Below are 21,963 nucleotides of genomic sequence, written 5' to 3' on the forward strand. Positions count from 1 at the left end.
AAAACAAAAACAAAAAGCAGTTTCACCATGAGGATATCAGCCAGTGATGGTACCGTAAGTGTTGACAACATTATTTAAAGGCCATTTTGGGCTTTCACTGTTAATCCCAGTAAGTTTCTACCACACTGAGCTTTGGTCCGAGTAGTGTTTCAAATCTGCCATTTACTGAGATAACCTAGTGCCACTGTAAGTCACTTTTTATTAATTGTTCTCCCGCAACTTCAAATGTGTAAAATAAAAAGGAATTCAAGTTTTTTCTTGACACAAGGCAGTGACTGACTGCACGTGAGGACCTGGCCACCTCCGGAGCCCTGCCCCTGAGCAGGGCGGGATTATCTGGCGTCGTTGAGCTGCCTGGCCACTGTCAGGATCTCCTTGGCTCCTTTGCTCAGCAGTAAGTTGGCCAGGTCGATCCCCAGTTGCTCAGCCCTGTCCTGGGCTTCGCCACAAATCTTGCTGGCTGTGACTCCCACCCGCTGGGACTGCTCGTCCACCTCCTCTATGCTCTGTCACACAAACACACATTATCAATATAAAGTTTGTTTTCTTTTGGAAATGACAAATACATGCATCCGGCAGAGTTTCCTGAAGCACCGGAGCAATCCCGGGAGTAAAACGGGAGTCAAAAAGGATATAGACTATGTTATAGGATGGCTGACACAAATATAAAAACACAACTTCAACTTTAATCCAGTCTCTTTGTGAAGTCTGACAATCCAGCCAATGGTCAACAATGTGACCATACACTGTACACTCCGCTGTTACCTTGTCATCAGCAGCAACGCTAGTCTGCATGGTTTCCTTCAGACTGTCTGATCCGTCCAGGCTGTACACTGCCCCCGTCAGGTAGAGCTGGAATCCCATCAAATAGTTTCAATTTCAGCTGACAACATTATTTTGTCATGTTACATGTTAAGTCAGGACTGTGTTGTATTTCCTCACTGTATGGGAGCTGGTCCCGGATTCTACTATATCAGAGTGTGAACTGTCCTATTGGGTTTGGGAGGTTTACACTCCAGCAACTTATCAACCAAACTCATCAGATAATGGTTGCAAATCTTGCTCTCTTGTAAGAAATTCCGGCAGTAAAGTATAAGTCTGACTCTCTGTGTTGCTTGTCAAAGTATGAGCTTAATACAAATATATGTACAATATGAGTTTAATAGCTATAGCTGATCAAAAATCTACTAGTGACAATATAATATGTTTGTGCAAGTTGTACTATAGTGCAATATTGAATGATATATACAAGTCCATCTAGCAGGTGCAGCATGGGCATAGTAAATGGTCAAATACATGCATGCAAAATATGTGTGTGTGTGTGTGTGTGTGTGTGTGTGTGTGTGTGTGTGTGTGTGTGTGTGTGTGTGTGTGTGTGTGTGTGTGTTTGTTTCAGCCTCTACCTACCTGGGAGTCCTTCACTTCGGTGTGTACAGCCACTGGAACACTGCACCCACCCTCCTACAAATGACAGTTAAATTGAATACATGGGGCTTTCCATATTCACCCAATGTAAAAATAAGTGTAAGTGTGTGTGTGTGTGTGTGTGTACCAGGTGTCTAAGGAAAGCTCTCTCAGCTATGCAGCGTAGCACAGTGTCTGGGTCATGGAGGACAGACACCATCTCCAGGATGTCTGCATCTCTGGCCCGAACCTCCACTGCAAGAGCCCCCTGACAACACAGAACACATATGGATGTAGTTCTTATTAGATATTATTTAGCCTTCTCGTCTATGGATTGGTCATATTTTCCATCCCACTGTTCTTACCTGTCCAACAGCATACATACAGTCTTCAGGCCCAAGGATCTACCAGTGGAAAGAATCAGACAGTGGTACTGTTAGACGACAAATGATGACTAAGAGAGACTTCACAGAGAGGACTTCAGATGATCAACTGTACCTGGCTGATTCGGTTGTCCCAACCCATTCTCCTGAGGCCGGCAGCAGCCAGGATGATGGCAGCAAAGTCCGCCTTCTCATCCAGCTTCTTCAGACGCGTGTTCAGGTTCCCACGCTAGAGACCTCAGCTAAGGAAAACACTTCAGACAAACATCCATTATGGCTTGCTAGCACCCTTATGCTTCTTAAACAGATTGTTTGATGTGCAGTGACATTTAAATATTTTCCGTCTTATCTTCACCTATCATTATGTTCGGACTGACAACAATGCTTACTAAAAAGGATACAATATCTTTGAATTCCAGGTGGGAGAATCTCTTCTTCAGCTGAGCGGCGCGGCGCAGTGAACTGGTGCCGATCACACTGCACAAACGCACAGTAAGAAGAACAGTTATCCATACTTTTCATATGAGTGAAAAACTAAAACAGCTTGCTGAATCTACTCCAGAACTGTACCTGTTTTCTGGCAGAGTGTCAAGAGTTTTCCCTACATGTTTTGGGTGTAAAACAACTGCGTCATGGGGGTTTTCTCTCCTAAAAGCAGCCGGGTGCAAAGGACAGTGAGTGGTTACAGCTTGTCAAATTGTTGATTTAAAGAAGGCCTAAGAGCCAAAACATTGTCAGAATAAATAGAGATAGAGATATGCATATGGAGCCAGAGTGTGCAACCCTTTTTTTTCTTATTTACAGCCGGTAAAATGACAACCACAAAAAGATTCCACATACTATAAAGGTTTCCAGAATGGACAAAGAGTAATATCTGACTTTACCTATAAACCATGGCATGATACAGTGCAAATGTATATAGACATAATGCACACTGATTGTGTGAGTGCACCTACTTCAGCACAGCCCCGATGGTGAATCCTGAAGGCAGAGTGGTGGGAAGGTCTTTCAGCGAGTGAACAACCAGATCAACCCTGTGGGACACAGAGGAACAGTCATATATGTATGATCCATGGTATAATACAGCCATTCAGTTCTATGTGTGTGTGTGTGTGTGTGTTTTTTAGACTGTCAATGCAGCTAAAGAACAGAGCCACCTGCTACATCTGAGGCTGAGGAAATCAAAGGGTTTCCTTCTGCATGTATTTAAAGCAACACTAGAGAACTTTTGCCTCTTGGATCCTCCTACAGGTTCCCATTACGTCTCATTGGATCTACAGATCTGCTACCAGATCTGGCAAACTTGCATAGTGCAGTTATAGCCGGTAGAGAGCCGCAAAGCGAATTCAGATGTGCCGTTGACCCTGTTACGAGTTGATGAACCACTGAAACAATTTTGGTAACATTATTTTTAAAAAAAGGTACAAAAGGTTCTCTAGTGTTGCTTTAAGTAAAGCATTCAGTGGATGCTCCTGTGGTCTTTTCCTAGAGTATCTTGCTACAGTGCAAAAGTCTTCACAAGTGAACCCCTGTCAGAGAAGCCCTAGCGGTCAGTGTGGTTCGGTGAAACAATGGTGCGGAGGCAGTGTGGTGTCAGCCACAGTTGTAACACTCACTCATTCCTCTCCAGAGCATTCTCCAACTCTTTGGTGAACAAACTCTTCTCTCCAATCTGCGTTCAAAAGAAGAAGAAACAAACAGTTCAATCTCGTTGATCCTCCTACAGGTTCCCATTATGTCTCATGCACAGGTACTGCACTTGTGTATAATGACAATGAAGGCATTCTATTCTATTCGAACAGTGATTTACTGTTACATTGTTACTTCATATTTATCTGTTTTATCAGCAAAATGACATTTACAATTAGCAGATCTGCATTATACTGTACCTCTGTTTACATCAACCATTTACATATTGAATGTCATCAAGAATTAAATCATACACTGATCCTACAATGAGTTGTGAGTATGAACTGGATCTAAAGAGCAACAAGTCAGCAATGTACCGTAGTCACATTTAAACACCGACAGCTTTAAGTGCTTACCCTGCTTGTTTTCTTGGATTCATTTGAGTAATGACGATGAGTGACATTAATTATAAATTGTCTACTTGAAATTTCTGCCGTTTGTAGATGTTGGAAGAAGGCGAACATGCCTGTTTATAATATAGCCTTTTATTTGTGACAATTAATCAAAAGCCTCACCTTAGATAAAGCTGTGTCAAGGATTTTGTCTCCTATCGTTGACATGGCAACTAAAAGAGAGAAGATACAAAAGTTCAATAATATGATCAATCAGGAACAACTAGCAAAAACACTAATGCATGACCGGTTTTATTCAAAAGACACAGGTCTAACACAACTTTTTCTGGTGTTCAGGTGATCGAATGCCCCCTTAAGCAGCCACATTGGAGGTCAATACAAATTTCTAGAAGTAGAAGAAGCATTAGCTGTGTGAAGCCAGATAAGATAGTTGCTATGAACCCGTAAGAATACCAACGTTGTCCGACCCAAACAGGAGCAACAAAAGCAGTGGGGTCAGACAGAAATCAAGCACAGTTTGTACACACCCACACAGTGCTCAGAATCCAGCAGAATGGGTGAAATCATCTGTGTGGGTGACCCAGGGGTCTGTAGGGCCTTTAACAAGTATTTGGTAAACAACTAAATCACCTGTGTAAATGCGATAGTGACCATTTGTGCTAGAGTCAAAGCAGACTAATTTTACAGCAATTTCTGATTTAAAAAGGTGTCTTTCTAATGGAGGAATAGAACTTGTATGTATAAATCATTATATAAATGTTTATAATAATTCAACTCAAATTTGCACATTGCCAATTATGGAAAAGACGTCAACGAAGATGCCTGCAGCATTCAGTAAGAAATGTTGCGTCACGGCTCCGAAGCCTCTAGAGGACTCGCTAACGGAAAATAAAGCCTGGGGTGATCCTCACCTATTTCCAAGTTGATGTCAGGGTTCAGTTCTTTCAACTTTGCCGCCACGCTGTCAGTCTGGATGCGTGCCAACTGGGACAGAAGAACACACTTTAGGTGGATTGTACTGATAGTTGTAAAAATGTCAATCCCCCATCCACAGAGCCTGTGACCATCAAATCAGGAAGCTGAACAAACTGGAAGAGGGACAGTTATCTTAAAAAGACATTGTTAGGCCAGAGCTATGTTATCTCTGCGAGAAGAAGTCCAGACATCTTGCTCCTCTGTATCTAAACCAGCATGGCGGAGCCGTGCATCAGATAATACACATTGAACTGACACATGAGGCTCTGTATAGCTCATTCTCCCATTTAAATTACAGCCAAAACTTAAATCCAAAGACAAAAATGTAAAAACGGCAATGATGCAAAAAGTCACATTCTTTGAAATATTAAAAAAGTCAGCAGCAAGCATAATCAAGAATAAACCCATGATTTGATTAATGTAGTACAGTACCTGGCTCTTGCGGGTTCCAATCCGGATGACCCGACACACCTTGCCATTGCCGTCCTGCCAGGACAGAAGAGAAATTAGCTTAAAGAGTTGAAACTCCCTTTCCTTTAATTACCTTCAAAACATTCCTACTGATGTCATTCCATCAGCCCAACACATTACCAACCACCTCTATAACTAGCTCAGAAATGTGCGGAAGCATTTTCTCTGCTCGCCTCACCCTCATGTACTTGTAAGGTCCTTGCTCCATAATTCTAGGCCTGCACTGAGCGCGTGCACCACTGTGGAGGCTATTGTGTCCGCTGTGTGGCTGGGACTGCCTGCTGTGTCTTGGTAAGGAGCTGTGCTGAGGTCATATAGCCTCTAGATACTGAACAGTGGTCTTTTTTACCGGACTTCCCCCCCCCCCCCCCCCCCCCCCCCCCCCCCCCCCCCCCCCCCCCCCCCCCCCCCCCCCCCCCCCCCCTCCTCCTTCAGGACCTCCACCCCAAGATATCTCTGGTCCCAAAAGATAAGTTTGCCAATTCATTGAGTCCGTTATAAAAACGCAGGGAGGGGCATTTGAGCAGGGTTTTGTGAATAAGGTGTGGTCACAGTTTTTCTTCTCTTTTTTATAATACAAAGAAAAACGCTTTATTTCTAAATGATCTGCCACCAAAAACTGGCTAGCTGTCATAGACTAAGATATAACATACACATAAAAAATTAGCATTTAAAGCATATTGGTCCCTGCTGTTGCAACCACATTGCATATCAAATAACATTTACAACTGTGTACAAACTAAGCTTGTTTTTAATGTGTCATTGGGCACTTATTTTATTGGCCGTGTCTGGTAAGAGTGGCTTAATGCTTGTGGTTGGCTGAATATTTAAAACCCAGCGATTGGTGACAACCCTAATGAAAAAAGTCTTTATGAAATGTCATGAAGTGTCACAGAGAAAAATACCAATATGAAACAACTGATTTAAAAAAGAAAGGCATCTTGATTTCAATGAAATGAACTCCAATTAAACCATTTTACTACAGACGTTAGTACAAGTACACACTTGTTCAATAATAGCACTTTGCATTATAAGAGTAATAGTACATTTAATAATAAGTTTATTAGTTTAATATTTGTATAAAATGTCATCACAATTTGAGAAATTGTAAAATGTCAAATATATATTTTAACTGCAGTACATGTGGTTGACAGATGTAGTCGGCTGTAAAAATAAGATGCACTTCAAATCAACTACAAGAATAAAATGCTGCTTAAACATCAATGCATGAGTATTAATAATTCAATAAGTCTACTATATAATAGTATATACATATTAGCTTTGAGTAACGTTGATTTACCACTTTCAGGACATTTGTCTGACAATATAAGGAATATAATGAATATACTTTCTTACTTGAGTAACATATTTAATGCAGGACTTCTGCTTGTAATGGAGTATTTTTACTGTTTGTTATACTGTAGGACCTACAGTATACTTATACTAGTGTAGGTAGTAGTTGACACTGGTATGTACGAAGTAGAACAAACAGCTCTTAATCCTATAGAAAAATCCTAACTTTTTGTTTCGTGGATTGTATTTAAACGACTACCAAAAAGCAATGCTGATCAATTCGTAAAACTGAAATTAGGCTTAAATGTAGCTAGCTGAAATACGAAAGTTAACTGCCGTATGTTTGGAAGTGTCTTGTCTAACGTGTTGGGCTGTAAAGTTTGGAAGATGAACAGTTTACTTTTCTTCTTTTAAAATGTTGTCAAAATATGCATACAATATAGTGTCGTAGTTTATGAACATATAGCAGGTTAACTACGTGGTTAAAACGGTATAATTACAATATCAACCCTTAACCCTGTTCGTTTGCTTTAGTAGTAGCATATGTCAACGTTTGACAGACAGGGCAACTCTTATTAATCGTCCAATAGAAAACTGAGCACTGAAACAGACAAAAGGATGAACCAATCATCGCGCTCCAACTGACGGACATACGGAAATGGAACGCTACATCCACAGCGAGAACTCGTGAGCCTCATGCATGTGCAAACTACCGGGTTAATTTACTTAAAACCTACCAGAGAACTTGCTTCGTCCGACATGTCGATGGTCCGGTTCACTTTGCTGACGTCGCACGGGTTACCGGTGCGCTTTACTTGACACTGAGACCATTAAAAACCATGAAATCCTTGAAAACAGTCCAGGGAACTCCTCTCAGCGCCCATTAGCTCCTCCAATGAATGAACGCGGAACCAAAGATCCGTCTAGAGGTCGTTTCCTTGTTCCGTCTTTCAGTTTCCTCTTTCGGATATTACGCAATGTAGAGCAGTACCGTGTTAAAATAAGAAATAGCCTTCGGGTATTTCACGTGTGGGTAGCGGATTGGTTATTTTGTGTATTAGCTGTGATAAAGTATGGGCCTACAGTCTTTATTCTAGGCTACATGAAGAGAAAATGCAACAATTTACAGAAGACTGTCACTATCACAACAACTTAGTTGGCCATTAAAAGATTTACCTTAAATCTAAAAACGTAATTAGAATTTATTTTAACCTATTCATGCTGAATAAAGTAGATTAGATTAGATTAGATTAGATTAGATTCAACTTTATTGTCATTACACAGGTACAGGTACAAGGCAACGTAATGCAGTTTAGGTCCAACCAGAAGTGCAAAAGCATTAAGTGCAGGATATACAATGGTTTCATGAGTGCAGAACATGGATAAGTGGAATACACTTTAGTTGAGAATGGCAATGTTAGGTATTATCAAATTAAACCATGATCTTTAAAGTTTAAGGGTACAAGCGGCTGAAATGGGTTTCCTCTGGTTGCTCCTTCTCCCTGGGGAGGTGTTCCAGGCATGTCCAGCTGGGAGGGGAGACCCAGGACTAGGTGGAGGAATTACATCTCCAACCTGGTCCGGGGACGTCTCGGGATCCTCCAGTTGGAGATGGTTTTTGTGGCTTTAGGCCTTTTACATTTTTCGTACAGTTTTATGCTGTATATTAAAGTTTTAAATTTCATCAAGTTTGCCTGTTGCCATTAATTCCTGCTAATAATAAGTAATTCCTGCTTAAGACAGTTTAAAGTAATAATACAATTGGTACCTGGTTGCTAACCGGACAAAGATGGATGGATGAAGATGGGTGGATCTTTAAAGTCTGATTTATGAGGATTAAACCCAAGACAGTGTGATTTTTTTGTGTTTTCTTTGATAGAATAACACGTGTCCCCACGGTTTTCACAATTTATTTGAAGCAATTGTTTTTGGGGGTCATGCAACAAAGTATAAGCACAAATTGAAAATAATAAAGGTCTTTAAATTTGATTTCCACATATGGACCCTCTACAAGACCTGACCTTGAGATCAGGTAGTAAATCTGAGTTGGGCTATTGTGCTTTATTGTTGCATACCTGACATAATTAAGTCAACATGAACACGTTTATAACACTCTGTGAAGGTAGAGATTTTGCCCAGTTACTACACATTGATATGGTCGTCTCATTTTGTCTCTGAATTTTCCCTTTCCTATAAAAACGTTTTGTTTTTTTCTTACTCTGCTACCAAACCAATACTTCATCATCAATTTGATCGTAAAACTCGCAAAATTTCATATTCATACATTTCCCAATCACAAATCATCCTTTTCAATTTTTGGAAATTATATCAAACTTGACATTCCAATCCCATAGTCTAAAAACAAGAATTAAAACCCTAGATCTTTGCACCCACGTTTTGAACTGATATATGATTTATGAGTGTCCCTGCTATTTTCTGTTTTTGTATGTTTTATGTTTATGTTACATTCTAGTAAATAATAAAAAAAAAAAAACTGCTTCAAACTAGACGTGTACATATGTACATATATATGTATACATTTTTCAATTTTATATATTTTATTTCCAAGTTGTCGGCCCCCCACTAGAATATAAATAAATGGAAGAAACGCCTGTGGAAGCAGTGCGAGAAACTTATTTATGCAACAAGGCCAACGTTTTGTGGCCCACGTCATTGGTTTTTACAGTGGGCAGTTCTATTGCTGCTCTTCCGGTGGAGACGTGGCTCTGTACTGCTGCCATATTGACGCTAGCTAGCTAACAATCACACAACTTGGAGTGGCCTTAATAATTGCACCTTGCTATTCTAGAGTGACTAGAAATCACAAAAATCGAGAAACACGAGAGACGGAAGATCCTCGTACCATAGAGAAAGACCAAAATGGTGAGTGACAGTCGGAATTTAAGATTTTTCCCTGGCTTTCATCGGGCCTAGCAATTATCATAACACTGGCTAACCTGATACCTAGCTAAAGCTAGGAATCAGTTAGCTAGGTTCTTCAAGAGCGAAATAACAGAAACACCAAACTTTACTTTTCATCGGGCTGGCAGCGCTAACCTTCTATAGAGTTTCTAAAATCAAACAAAGGAATCGTTGTTTCTTTATACAGAGTCAATGTTCGGGTGAGTAGGCGACACAGTGTGTGCAGACATTGCTGACGTTAACTAGCGCTACGGTTAGCTAGCTAACGCCTGTCATTAGCCAGATCCGAGCTAACGTTACCTGCTGTCATCCCATCCAGGCAACCCTGGATAACGTTCTGAACCAAACTTTATCTAACGTTATATACCGTAGATTTGGGTTATCATTATTGTTAGCCAGCTGCTACATCATGTATTCACAATTGTAGCTTGTCCATATCAAGTTCTATGCAGTCGATGTCTTTCATTTCTAACTTCAGCCATTGTCAACGTGGAATGAATACAGTTCATTCATTTACCAGGGGGAAACAAATAATGTACTCATATTAAGCGTACTTTTTTTATTAAAATATGTTCCGATGCAAATTCTTCTTCCGATACCGATTTCGGTAACGTTACCAGAACAAGCTACCTGCACCGATCCAATACCAGTGCATTCAAAATAAAAATAAACATTTTAACAGCTGTACTACTAACTCTGTATGGATATGATTGCTGTTATTGTTGTATGGCTTACATACATACATTTTTGTAAAACATGAACAACTACGTACAGAAAATGAATACCATTAAACTTTTTTTATTATCTTCTTTGACAGTCCTAACTGAAAAACATAAATAAATCTCGAATCCTTTAAAAAAAACTGTGCAACCACAATTTAGTAAAAATAAAGTGAAATCTCAAGAGGTTTATCCTGTTGTTTATTTTTAAAGAAATAAAATTACAAAAAGTTAAAGTAGTACAGTGACAGTATGAACCAGTAGTAAAACTCAAATGGCAACACTACTGCTCAAAATAAAAGCTTTGTATACTGTACACGGTGCAGTTTTACTAGCGGGATGTTTCAGTGTAAAATAGTGCCAAATTGTTGTTATTTTACTAACGATAGAGATTTATTGATCCCAAAAAAATGGGAAATTACAGCAGCAAACATACATCAGTCATACAGCACAGAAAATAAACATGAATGAAAAATAATAATGTTAGCTGTGACTAACATCACACTCTGTTGGACTCTCTACGAGCCGACCAAATCGGGAGAATACTTGATTTGCAGTTCGGTCTGCTTGTAGAGCGCTAGCCGTAACGTTAGCCAACAGCTTTTATCCGGGTGTAACTACCTTTTAATGTCTATTTTACTAGGGCTGAATTACATGGTATGGGAGCGGTGCATAGACTTATTTTAGGCCAGCCATTTAGAAGCATTATTAGACCTTGATACAACCATGCTGCATTATTGGCTCACTGATGCTGATGAGATTTACTCCTTAGGTATTACAATTTTGTATTGAATGGCAAGGCATTTTTCGATACTCAATACTATGGATGGATCGGTTGGTGTCTAGTACTTATGTTAAGCTAAATTTAAAATTTTATGTAAGTCAATTTCTTGAAACAAATATCTGTCCACGCTGACGTTGTCTTGATGAGACCGCCTCACCGAACACCAGTTAAAGTTGTAAAATGTCAGCAGACATTCACCCATCGTAAACCCGACTTAACGTTTCAAATTCTGCATAAATGTTCTTGGCAGTCATTATTCTTAATAAATATCAGGTTAAATAGAAATGCCTGCTACTTTTACAGTACAGTCTTCTACCACCAAAACTCATCGTAGCACTTCGCCTTGAACAGTGCGAACCAATAATATAAGTTGTACTGCTACCTGAGTAGGTCTGTGGTGGCTGAAAATGCCATGCAATTTTGTCTGAAGACAATATTAAATTGCTGATGTTTAACTTTGCAAGACTTGCTCTCTCTAGAAAGATGCAAACATTAGTGGGGATTTGGGTTACCGCAAACAAGGGAACTGTCAACCTAATTTGAGCATTAGGTTCCTTTTGCCCTATAACGTGATTTTGCCTTTCGGTTAAATTGTTACGCTCAAACAAAATATGCACTCATAATGTGCTGAACATTGTGAAGCAATGTTGGCACTACAGCAGTCAAGTTTTCTCTTTTCCTGTAGGTGCTGTTGGCAGCGGCGGTGTGCACCAAGGCCGGCAAGGCCATTGTATCGCGGCAGTTTGTTGAAATGACCCGGACCCGTATCGAGGGTCTTCTGGCTGCATTCCCTAAACTGATGAACATGGGCAAGCAGCACACTTTTGTGGAAACAGACAGTGTTCGCTACGTGTACCAGCCACTGGAGAAACTCTACATGGTCCTCATCACTACCAAGAACAGCAACATCCTGGAAGACTTGGAGACACTCAGACTCTTCTCCCGTGTGGTAAGGAACACATGGTGCTCCTGTGTCTGTCTGTGCCTGTAAATTAAATAAAGTCCATCATCAGTGTGACATAAAGTTAACATGTCACATTGCAGTGGGAAGAAGTGGGAAGAAGCGGAAATTCCGTTAATGATTTACCTCCCGTAGCTGTAGGTCTATACTAATTGCATACAAATTAATGTGAATGTGATGTGTGTGATGTGGTGGGTGTATGCTTTTTCACACATCCAGACACTGAAACCAGTCAGCCTGGTTCTTGTTATCCCTTTTGAAGTTATTCTAACATTCACTGTACCAGTCTCCTGCATGCATCTGTGTGTATTAAGTGAATTAAGTGTGTGGGTGTGTGATGGTGCAGGCCAAAAGTTTGGACACACCTTTTCATTCAATGCGTTTCCTTTATTTTCATGACTATTTACATTGTAGCTTATTACTGAAGGCATCAAAACTATGAATAAACACATGTGGAATTATGTTCTTAACAAAAAAAAAGGAAATAACTGAAACCATGTCTTATATTCTAGTGTATTCAAAATTACCACCCTTTGCTCTGATTACTGCTTGGCACACTCTTGGCATTCTCTTGATGAGCTTCAAGAACAGCGCTATCAAAAAAGCAAAGGGTGGCTACTGTGAGGAATCTAAAATATAAGACCTATTTAAGAGTTATTTCACACTTTTTTGTTCATTTTATAGTGTTGATGCCTTCAGTGAAAATCTACAATGTAAATAAAGAAAACGCGTCCAAACTTTTGGCCTGTACAGTATGTATTTATTTATTAATGGTCCATGTAGGATTGTGGATTTTCGTCAGTTTATACATTTCAAGCTTATAAAGAACAAAATGGTTAACATTCCGCCTTTCTAATATTCAGTATAAGTTGCCTTCATGACACAAAAATGAGTAAACAAGCATTGTTGATAAAGTTTAGCCAAATGGGCCAATGCTTGAACAACCTCAGTTTTAGTGTTTTTAATTTATTTCACCATCAGATAAATCTGGAGATGTGGCGTTGTCAGCATTCAAGCCTTTAGCCAATACATTGTCACTTTTTAAAAAAAAATGCTTGCTTGGGTAAAATTGTCTGATATTCATTCTTCTTCCCTACCATTCAAGATCCCAGAGTACTGTCGTGTGCTGGAGGAAAGCGAAATATCGGAGCACTGCTTTGACCTGATCTTTGCCTTCGATGAGATTGTGGCACTAGGCTACAGAGAGAATGTCAACCTGGCTCAGATCCGCACCTTCACAGAGATGGACTCCCATGAGGAGAAGGTTTTCCGTGCTGTCAGAGAGGTGTGTGTTTTGTGTTTGCAGCAATTAAAACACCGGTGAAACTGATGTAGTGTTTAACTGTCGCATCATTTAGAACAACTTTAATTGTTATTTGTTAACTCACAGACCCAGGAAAGAGAGGCTAAGGCAGAGATGAGGAGGAAGGCCAAGGAGCTGCAGCAGGCTAGGAGGGACGCTGAGCGCTCTGGAAAGAAGGTGCCAGCTTTCGGCGGCTTTGGCAGTGCCGGCATGACCAGCGTCTCCTCAGGGTCCATCATCACAGACACCATCGTCGAGCCTGAGAAGCCCAAGATGACACCAGCTACAGTCAGGTACTGACAACTACCAAAAATCTGTTTGAAATATAAAAATTCTTTTTTTTTATTGTGTGACGTTGCATTGTAGTGCAAAGGGAAGTTGTGGCCTCTCAATGTACTTTTGATTGGGGGTGTTGATCATCTTTAATGGTTAGAGACCAATGTTTAAAGATGACGTTTTTTCTTTTCTTCTTTTCAGACCAAGTGGACCCAGTAAGGCCCTGAAACTGGGTGCTAAAGGGAAAGAGGTGGACAACTTTGTCGACAAGCTCAAGTCCGAGGGTGAAACCATCATGCCCACCTCAGGAAAGAGAGGCTCAGATGTATCTAAAGTTCTACCACCACCGGTCAATGTGGAGAGGTACACACACATCACAATCTTTATGATTAAATATAAATAGGGTTTCCTTTGGAATTGTCAGTTTTTATAAGGGTCTCAATGCTTGTTTCCACAGAAGTGATAACGCTGTGGTTCTTGCAGACTTTGTAAAAATTCAGATAATATACTGAAGAATTTGTCTGAACGTAGAAATGGTCTCAGGCCCCTAAAGATGTAATTTAATTATGATGGTACAAAGTACTCGTCTTCAACTATTTATTAATTTTGATTATCAGATAACAATGAGATGGTCAAACATAAAAAGAAAAATGTTCTGAATGGTTTGACAACGGTGTTATTGAGGGGTGATGCAGCATGGTCGGTCACACAGTGCTCCAGAAGTATAAACTCTTAGTTATGACCAGGGCTCCGCCCTAAATGTTGATTAATAAAAGTGTAAAGATGACAAGCAAAGGTTTAGTGTGGGTGGTTCGGCTGCTCTACAGGTGCTCCTGACTGTACTGAACAATGGGTTACTCATAATCAAGTTCAGCTGTGTTGTAGAAAAACATCAGTAATAACAATAAGTGTTCATGAAAACATTTTATAAAAACAAATTGTTGGGTCTCTGGTAAATTATAGAATGTGGTCTAGAGGCTGTCACTTTTATCTGTTCTAAATGTACTTACTAAATTTTGACAGCCCTAATAAATACACATCTAAGCTGACTTGGAAAATTCAGATTCAGATCCCGCCCTAATTAGGACGTAAGTATGAATTAGGTGTAACATGATATGATGAACAAATGTTTAACAGTAATGCAGTAAGGCTCTCGTTAAACAGTGTGCGCTTCCCTCAAACATTGTTTTTTATGACTTCATAGGCTAATAGATTATGTTCTTTTTTTCCGTTTTAAATTCAATAAATTGATTTTCAATAATTGAATGCATTTCCTGCCATACATTGTAAGTGATATGGACTTTAATGCAACAGTAGCTGCTTTTAGTTATAATTCAATTCACGTTACTTTATTTGTCCACGATGGGCGAATAAAGGCACAAAGAGGTTCACGGAAAGACAAGTATCAGGTACAGTTTAAATATGAATAAATGGATAAATAAATAAGGCTTTGGGGAACGCTATGCAGTCTAAAGCGCTAGAGATCAGTAATAAGAGTCACAGTGCAAATGAATAATCATGCCAAGCTTTTCATGAAGTTTTTGATTCAATGAATTGACACGTATTCTTGTTTCATGTATCACTAGAATTATTATATTGGTTTGACAGAACATGAAGAAGATATTTGTCTTGTACTAAAATCTGAATTTTGCCGCTCAGTTTCATTTGCCTCCAATATTTTGGAGGTCTGTCCACAAAACCTATAAGTGAGGCCTCTTCTGTCCTGTAGTAATCAACTGCTCACCTCCCATAAGTCCAACCATTTACCCGTGCTTTAAGTAGAGTTTTTTTCTTTTCTTTAATAGTCCAAATGCCGTGTTTGAGGCTTACTTAAGTTTACACTTTGATACATGTAGATTACCTGATTTGTCTGTCTTCTGTGTAGTTAAATCATTATTGATTGGGATGTGTTTCGTCTCCAGTGTACATCTGCGGGTGGAGGAGAAGATCTCGCTGACTTGCGGACGTGACGGCGGCCTACAGAACATGGAGCTGCTGGGCATGATCACGCTCCGAGTCACAGACGACAAGAGCGGACGCATCCGCCTTATAATCAACAATAATGACAACAAAGGATTGCAACTGCAAGTATGTGTGCCACATATTACAAATATTATATTTTCTGGAGACAATGTTACACCATACAAAGTCTCGCTTTGCTAGACCTTTCTCCACATCTCCGGAGGAGGGTCTGGATAGTCCACACAGCATTCCGGGATGCGAGAAAAACGGTTTCTGGTTTATTGGCATTTCTTAAAACCAATTAAAATTTTGACAGGCGGCACTAAGCACTGCACAGAGCCCCGGTCCCGCTGGAAAATAGCCTTGGGAACGATAGACAGATAGTCTAGCTAGCTGTCTGGATTTACCCTGCAGAGATCTCAGGAGCAGTTAACCCTAGTACTCATGAATCCACCAGAGTTTAAAATGCCAACACAAAGGAAACCTTAAGTAACGGAAATCCGGTCAAGACATATTACCGCCAGTAACTGGGCAATCGCGTAAGTAGAAGATCGTGGATAAAGACAATCCCATACACAACAGTATAGCATATGTTACAGCTTTGGTTATATTATGTAAGTAATGCTTTTCAGTCAACATCATCTTTTATGCTTTTCACACATGCATTCAACAAAGAAGAAAAAAGCAGCGTATTAAAACCCTAGTTATTAAATGTTTCTCAAAAACGGTAACCGTTCCATTGTTAGTTTTAATTGACCCAAGCTGTAATGTGTACATTCATCTACACTCAACTTTTCCCACTTTAACAAAAGACTAAAATGAGTGAGGTATATGTTTGCGTCTTCTCTTCTCAGACACATCCCAATGTGGACAAAAAGTTGTTCACAGCTGACTCAGTGATTGGCCTGAAAAACCCAGAGAAGTCCTTCCCTCTCAACAATGACGTAGGTGTGCTGAAGTGGAGACTACAGTCCACAGACGAGTCCCTCATACCTCTAACCAGTAAGTGCCACTACATGGGATTTATCTGGGGACCCGTGGAGTAAAGCCAGTTTGATGTGATGATGCTGTTTTTTTATCAGCCTTGCCATACACGGGTCACTGTAACCATTTAATCTTTGTACACTGTACAATCACATTGGGTTCTTATGTGACGGATGATATGTCGTGTTCCTTTCACAGTAAACTGCTGGCCTTCAGAGAGTGGTACTGGCTGTGATGTCAACATTGAATATGAGCTGCAGGAGGAGAGCCTCGAGCTCAACGACGTGGTCATCAGCATTCCTGTACCGTAAGTGCATCTATTAAACAAATGTTTCTGCTCTGAATGAGTATATCGTGGGTAATTGATGCATTGAAATTAGCAGTTTGTTGTTGCAGTTGCTACATACTGCCTTCAGCGCTGAGATCAACATAAAATAAAAGTAATATAATTATGTACTGTAAATAATAATACAAACTGTATTCTTGTGTAAAATTGTCTGAAAAAGCATTTGGGAACTATACATAAGACTTAAAATTAAAATCTGGTAATATTGTAGTTTTAAATATAAATGGACTGTTTTTTTATGTAGTGCTCTTCTAGTCTTAAAGCAGGAACCCTTCACTCACTGTGGCTGAGGCTGCCGTACGAGGGGCCACCTGCTCATCAGATAAACACTCGCACGCATTCGCGCTCCGATGCGCAGGCAGCCACAGCCGTCTATACTATCCAGGGTTTTTAGAGCGCTTAGGTGTAAATTCCGTCATACGCTCATTAGCATAGTGGTGACATCACGTAATTTTTTGCATAAAGTTTAGTGGTTGTCAGTTAAAGCAAGGGAGGTCACTAAACTTTAGTGACTTATCACTGAAATGAGAACAGCTGGTCAACCTTAAAGCCAGCCCATCTTAAGTTAGCAAGCCTGTGCTGAAGTTGTCGCTAGCTAACACACACACACACACACACACACACACACACACACACACACACACACACACACACACACACACACACACACACACACACACACACACACACACACACACACACCTCTTTTTCTCTCTCCCCTGCACACTAAGGTTTGGCATAGTTTTTTTTTTTTTCCAATACTTGTGCTAAACTGATACTTTTAAAAATGGTGCCGATGCCAGAACCTATACTAGAACAAAGCAACAACAGTCTGTCACATTAAAGAACGACTTGTTTTGTTGCAAAGGCCATGGAGTGAAAATTAAATGATTTAATGAAATGTAACAACAATAACTTATTTCACCAGTAAAATGCTGTTAAATGACAAAAACAACCGTAAGATGGGAAAAGAGCAACTTACAATAACTTTGAATGCACCACAAGCTCACCATTTACCACGTAAGTAAACACACCGTCTGTGTTGTTTCTCCAACAATGGTAGCTGCAGATAGTTGGACGTTCGGGAATCCTCTACAGTAAAATAGTGCAAGTTCCGCCCTACAAAGCAAGCCGATTGGTTGGGTTTAGGCATTGACCTTGAGTGGTTAAGGTTAGGATAGCCGTTTTAGGTCAGGGTAAAATACAAATTGGTTACGTTACCTAGCGTAGGTAGTTCTGCTACCCAACCCTATGTTGGGCTGCAGCTGCCGCTGTGTGCCGGCTCGTGTGTCAGCTCCTCCAAATGCTCTCCATGTTGTTTTTACGGTTGTACGTCTAGGCGGTGTATCCAAGCCGTATAATGGCAGGGAAAACCCTGGTATTATCAAACCGTTTTGTCAGTCCAAATTGGAAGGTGCAATGAAAGTGTGTAGTTTCATCAAATTAAAAGGATGTGGCTGTTATTGGGTCCATGTGATTCAAACCACACTTCCCTGGATAGATAAGGTGTGCCTTTTGTCCTTGAAGAAGTGTTTTTGGCACCACCTGTTGTCCTAATCTATTGGCATGCATGCCAATTTAAAATCTTCAAACCTCTGTATGCTATATGTATTGATTTACTGTTCCTGTGCAGGTCTGGTGTGGGAGCCCCTGTGATTGGTGATCTGGATGGAGAGTACAAACATGACAGCAGGCGAAACATTCTGGAGTGGTGCCTACCTGTCATCGATGCCAACAACAAGACCGGCAGCCTGGAGTTCAGCATCGCCGGACAGCCCAATGACTTCTTCCCTATCAATGTGTCCTTTGTGTCCAAGCGCAACTACTGCGACATCCAGGTGGGTGACTGAAAAGAACCACTGAGTATAGGTCACGTACACTCGGTGGGCCACTTTGTTAGGGACACCTGTACAGTCTAATGCAATCCAATCCGTCTCCATAAAGTCTACAATTGCCTTTAAAAACCAGGTATAGATCGGGCCAAATAAATGTGGATGGATAACTGTATTCAGTTCAGACATACCGGCACTCTGTCCTGCTTGTGCTCAGTAATGTTCCTCATGATAAATAACTTACATTCTGTACATTTCCTTTTTTCCCCAGGTTACCAAAGTGACTCACGTAGATGGCGACAGCTCCATTAGATTCTCTTCAGAAACCTCCTTTGTTGTCGACAAATATGAAATCCTGTAAAGAATATTCAAAGAAAACCTCAAAATCAAAAAAATCACCAACAAAAAAAGTCCAAATCTATGCTTCAGAGAAAGATTGAAGTTTTCTTGCCTGCCCACCCTGTATACTATTTCAGAGACTGTGTACATCGACAGGACTACGTCAGCCCTCTGGCAAACCCTCTTCCTGTGGTGGAGCAGAACAGTGGTGGTGTATTTATATGTTTGTATGAGAGAGGATCATCTATATATAGAGTTAATTGAACCGGAAAAACAAACAAACACAAAAAAAGAAAACTACACTGATGCTGTTGTGTATGCCAAGCAGAACTGCAAAGAGGACTCCAGACTAAGTAGAGGATGACTTCTGGGGTGCAGGAGAGGCCAGCGGCCTTCTCTCGTCAATCCATCTATAAAACCCTGCCAGGAGGTAGAAAGGGAGAACGGGGACCTGAGGCCACTGTATCAGTCTCTACTAGAACGAGCGCTAGTAGTTTTCATCCCCCGACCATCATGCATCCGCCGCCCCCTTTCTTCTTCTTCTTCGGTCACATTGCAATGGGTCATCGATAATGGGGTTTTTACTTTCTTCCTTCTCAGATTTTCCTATCCGTAATAACTGCAGAATTGTAGCTGTCTCAATCATTATAAGCCTGTCACTCTTTAATAGTTAAACTATTGTGATTTGCTCTATTGATATCTCACTTCAGATAATTGTTTTTGTTTGTTTTTCTTCTCGTGATGACACTCGAGTTTTCAGTTTTTCTAGAGGTAACACTTCGCTGAATGCAAAATATGGCTCTGTGCTCAGTATATTGTCTGTACTGTCTGCGGTTATCATCAAAATGGTTGTGTCCTTTTATTTTTAACTTTAATTTTTTACTGTTCACTGTATAATTTGTCATTGTTTACCACTAATCTGGATATTGAAATTTAACAGTGAACAACAGGACTTTGAAAGAAATTGTCAGCTGCAAGGTCTGTTGTATTTACCAACCAGTAAATACAACATTGCATATGTTGAATTTTGTATCTTTTCTTGTAACACCATTGCAACTCCCTCGTCACTTTATCAAAGTGAGGCCATGTTTCACTCAAGTCCAATAATCAGCCCTCAGATATCCGAGCACAAAGTGCTTTGAACACATGGCCCAAGAACAACATTCAAGCCCTTAATCTAACATCCCACAGGGCGTTTTAGATCTGAGATTGGAGTGATGTTTGTTGGCATAATAGTGGAAATATAAACACAAACACACACACAGCGTGGATCCAAGGCTGGCGGCCTAACATGGGACCCATTCCCCTCACATCCAAGCTAAGCAGAGAGAAGCCTCGAGCCCTCTTATTAAACTCTGCTGCTGACACCCCTGTTCACCCACCTAGTCATCCTTTACTTAAATTCTCATAGTGCATCAACATTATTCAAGATATAACATTTGTCTTTCATGTTATTGTTTTTTTTTTTTTTTTCATTTGTACTCCCCAATTTTCAATTTAGCAATGGTTGTGTGGATATGGGGTTGAAAATGACTAGATTGAGCATTTTTAACTAAATTACTGAAGGGGAATCTTAACATTCCAGTGTACAATTAGAAAAAAAGAATCTTTAATGGAATAAAATGTATTATTGAAAATGTAAGTATGGCTTGGGTTTTTGTGTTGGTAATTTGCTTGACCAGGGATTTGGGATTCACCAATAATACAGGAATGTATTGTATGGTTTGTTCATATTTCATTGGCATTTAATGTTAGAGTGATTACAATTAAATGGGTTACAAATTGAATATGATATAAAAAAGAGACAGAGATGTTCCAGTTAAATGGTTAAATGAGCAAACCGCATAAAACTTTTATTTACTACCCTGAGCATGTATTTCCTGCAAGAATTCAATTTAAATTTGAGGTATTCATTTTTCTTTGTTTTATGTGATGACTAACCAACTTTACACACACAACTTTAGGCTCGTCCTGTCCGGTCACGCAAGTCATTCATTAGCATTAACTGTGAGGGTCACAGACGCCAGACTAAACATGGATCAGGGTCCCACAGGTTGTATTTCTACGTGCATGACTCTGACATGACATGTCTGACCTTTATTATACCACTGAAGTACAGGCGCCTTTAGTCAATCACAGTGGTTCCCACATCTTTTTGGTTTGGTAACCCTCTAGCCTGTTAGCACTATGTCACCAGTTGCATAGGTCAAAGCCTTGTTAGCGGTTCAACCTGAAAGTGTAATAGCAATGGTTTAGATTTAGGGTTGCCACCTGTCCCAGTTTTACCAGGATTGTCCTTTTTAATAACCTGTCCTGGGAAATGTATCCACTCTCACAAGGCTAGTGAATATGTATGTTCATTTTACTATTTTTTTTTCTCCACTTGAACTAGCCCATGCGTTGTGCACATATGGTTGTGCACAGAACGGTCAGTGTCTCGTGTCTAGAACGCGCTAGCATTGGCTCTGTATGGAAAATGACGTAACAAGCACTAGTATCAAAGCAATCAGGTAAGCTAAGATAAATTAGGTAAAACATTTTAAATTAAGTCTAAAATATTCAGTATTATGCCCAATCTTATTGCAGAAAGGCCAATTTTGTCTTGTGTTTCTTATGTCCAATGGACATTGTCACTCGTGAGCAAAGCGGTTGGTCGGGTCATCAAAATGTCCAGGTAGAAACCCTATTTAGATTACCCAGTAATTCAGAAGTTAAGGCTAATACTCTACAGCTATGCTAGCATTTGTGCTCCAGCACAGCGTTGACATATTCATAATGATAATGCTAACCTGGTAATGTTTGGTAATGTCTACCATGTTCACCATCATTTAATTGTGTCTGTTAGCATGCTAACATTAGCAAACTAGCAGTAAAAACAAGTAAACCTCAAATGCCAGCCAACCTTATGGTGGCGCTAAAGAAAAAATGCCGGGCTAACTGAAGTTATTCCACTCCCTTCCTCTGGGT

At 40.1% G+C, this 21,963-nt stretch overlaps 3 protein-coding genes and 1 long non-coding RNA gene across 5 annotated transcripts in view; 2 read left to right on the forward strand and 2 right to left on the reverse strand.

Annotated features, from left to right (window-relative positions):
- The window catches only part of ubash3bb (ubiquitin associated and SH3 domain containing Bb), a 55,291-nt gene extending 46,862 nt beyond the window's left edge, over positions 1-8,429 (forward strand). Inside the window, exons 16-17 of the mRNA XM_034867261.1 lie at positions 4,256-4,258; positions 8,416-8,429. The gene's annotated coding sequence lies outside the window, so the exon portion shown is untranslated. The remainder of the gene's footprint in view (positions 1-4,255; positions 4,259-8,415) is intronic.
- Positions 3-7,524, reverse strand: LOC117941988 (porphobilinogen deaminase-like). Of its 2 annotated transcripts, none has more exons than XM_034867271.1 (14): positions 7,306-7,524; positions 5,237-5,290; positions 4,741-4,813; positions 3,992-4,041; positions 3,404-3,459; positions 2,744-2,821; positions 2,358-2,435; positions 2,189-2,264; positions 1,903-2,016; positions 1,770-1,808; positions 1,553-1,672; positions 1,408-1,461; positions 766-852; positions 3-506 (listed from the first exon to the last, which is right to left on the reverse strand). In XM_034867271.1, the coding sequence occupies exons 1-14, from the start codon at positions 7,327-7,329 to the stop codon at positions 333-335; spliced, it is 1,077 nt and encodes a 358-aa protein (XP_034723162.1). In that variant the 5' UTR covers positions 7,330-7,524; the 3' UTR covers positions 3-332. The 2 variants fall into 2 exon arrangements, with proteins under 2 accessions (XP_034723162.1, XP_034723161.1); XM_034867270.1 differs by lacking the exon at positions 7,306-7,524 and adding an exon at positions 5,454-5,498.
- Positions 3-16,817, reverse strand: LOC117941990. The gene is made up of 3 exons (XR_004656028.1): positions 16,806-16,817; positions 16,281-16,286; positions 3-155 (listed from the first exon to the last, which is right to left on the reverse strand). It is a non-coding gene; the product is annotated as an uncharacterized LOC117941990 (long non-coding RNA).
- Positions 9,207-20,638, forward strand: arcn1b (archain 1b). Its single transcript, XM_034867266.1, has 10 exons — positions 9,207-9,451; positions 11,679-11,942; positions 13,060-13,239; positions 13,345-13,550; positions 13,735-13,896; positions 15,456-15,621; positions 16,350-16,497; positions 16,678-16,786; positions 18,459-18,663; positions 18,929-20,638. Exons 1-10 carry the CDS (start codon positions 9,449-9,451, stop codon positions 19,016-19,018), a joined length of 1,533 nt encoding a protein of 510 aa, XP_034723157.1. The 5' UTR covers positions 9,207-9,448; the 3' UTR covers positions 19,019-20,638.
- The last annotated feature ends 1,325 nt before the right edge of the window (positions 20,639-21,963 follow it).

This window comes from Etheostoma cragini, chromosome 3 (genome assembly GCF_013103735.1).
Source record: "Etheostoma cragini isolate CJK2018 chromosome 3, CSU_Ecrag_1.0, whole genome shotgun sequence".
In the NCBI taxonomy this organism is placed as follows: domain Eukaryota; kingdom Metazoa; phylum Chordata; class Actinopteri; order Perciformes; family Percidae; genus Etheostoma; species Etheostoma cragini.

Bases quoted from the DNA above. Each gene is read 5' to 3' on its own strand.
- LOC117941988 (XM_034867270.1), bottom strand. From the start codon at position 5,483: ATGGAGCAAGGACCTTACAAGTACATGAGG. The intron at 2,265-2,357 runs GTACAGTTCTGG...GCGTTTGTGCAG, and splicing joins GACACTCTGCCAGAAAACAG to TGTGATCGGCACCAGTTCAC. The intron at 507-765 runs GTAACAGCGGAG...TTTGTGTGACAG, and splicing joins GCGTTGCTGCTGATGACAAG to AGCATAGAGGAGGTGGACGA.
- arcn1b (XM_034867266.1), top strand. The intron at 11,943-13,059 runs GTAAGGAACACA...CTACCATTCAAG, and splicing joins TCAGACTCTTCTCCCGTGTG to ATCCCAGAGTACTGTCGTGT. The intron at 13,240-13,344 runs GTGTGTGTTTTG...GTTAACTCACAG, and splicing joins TTTTCCGTGCTGTCAGAGAG to ACCCAGGAAAGAGAGGCTAA.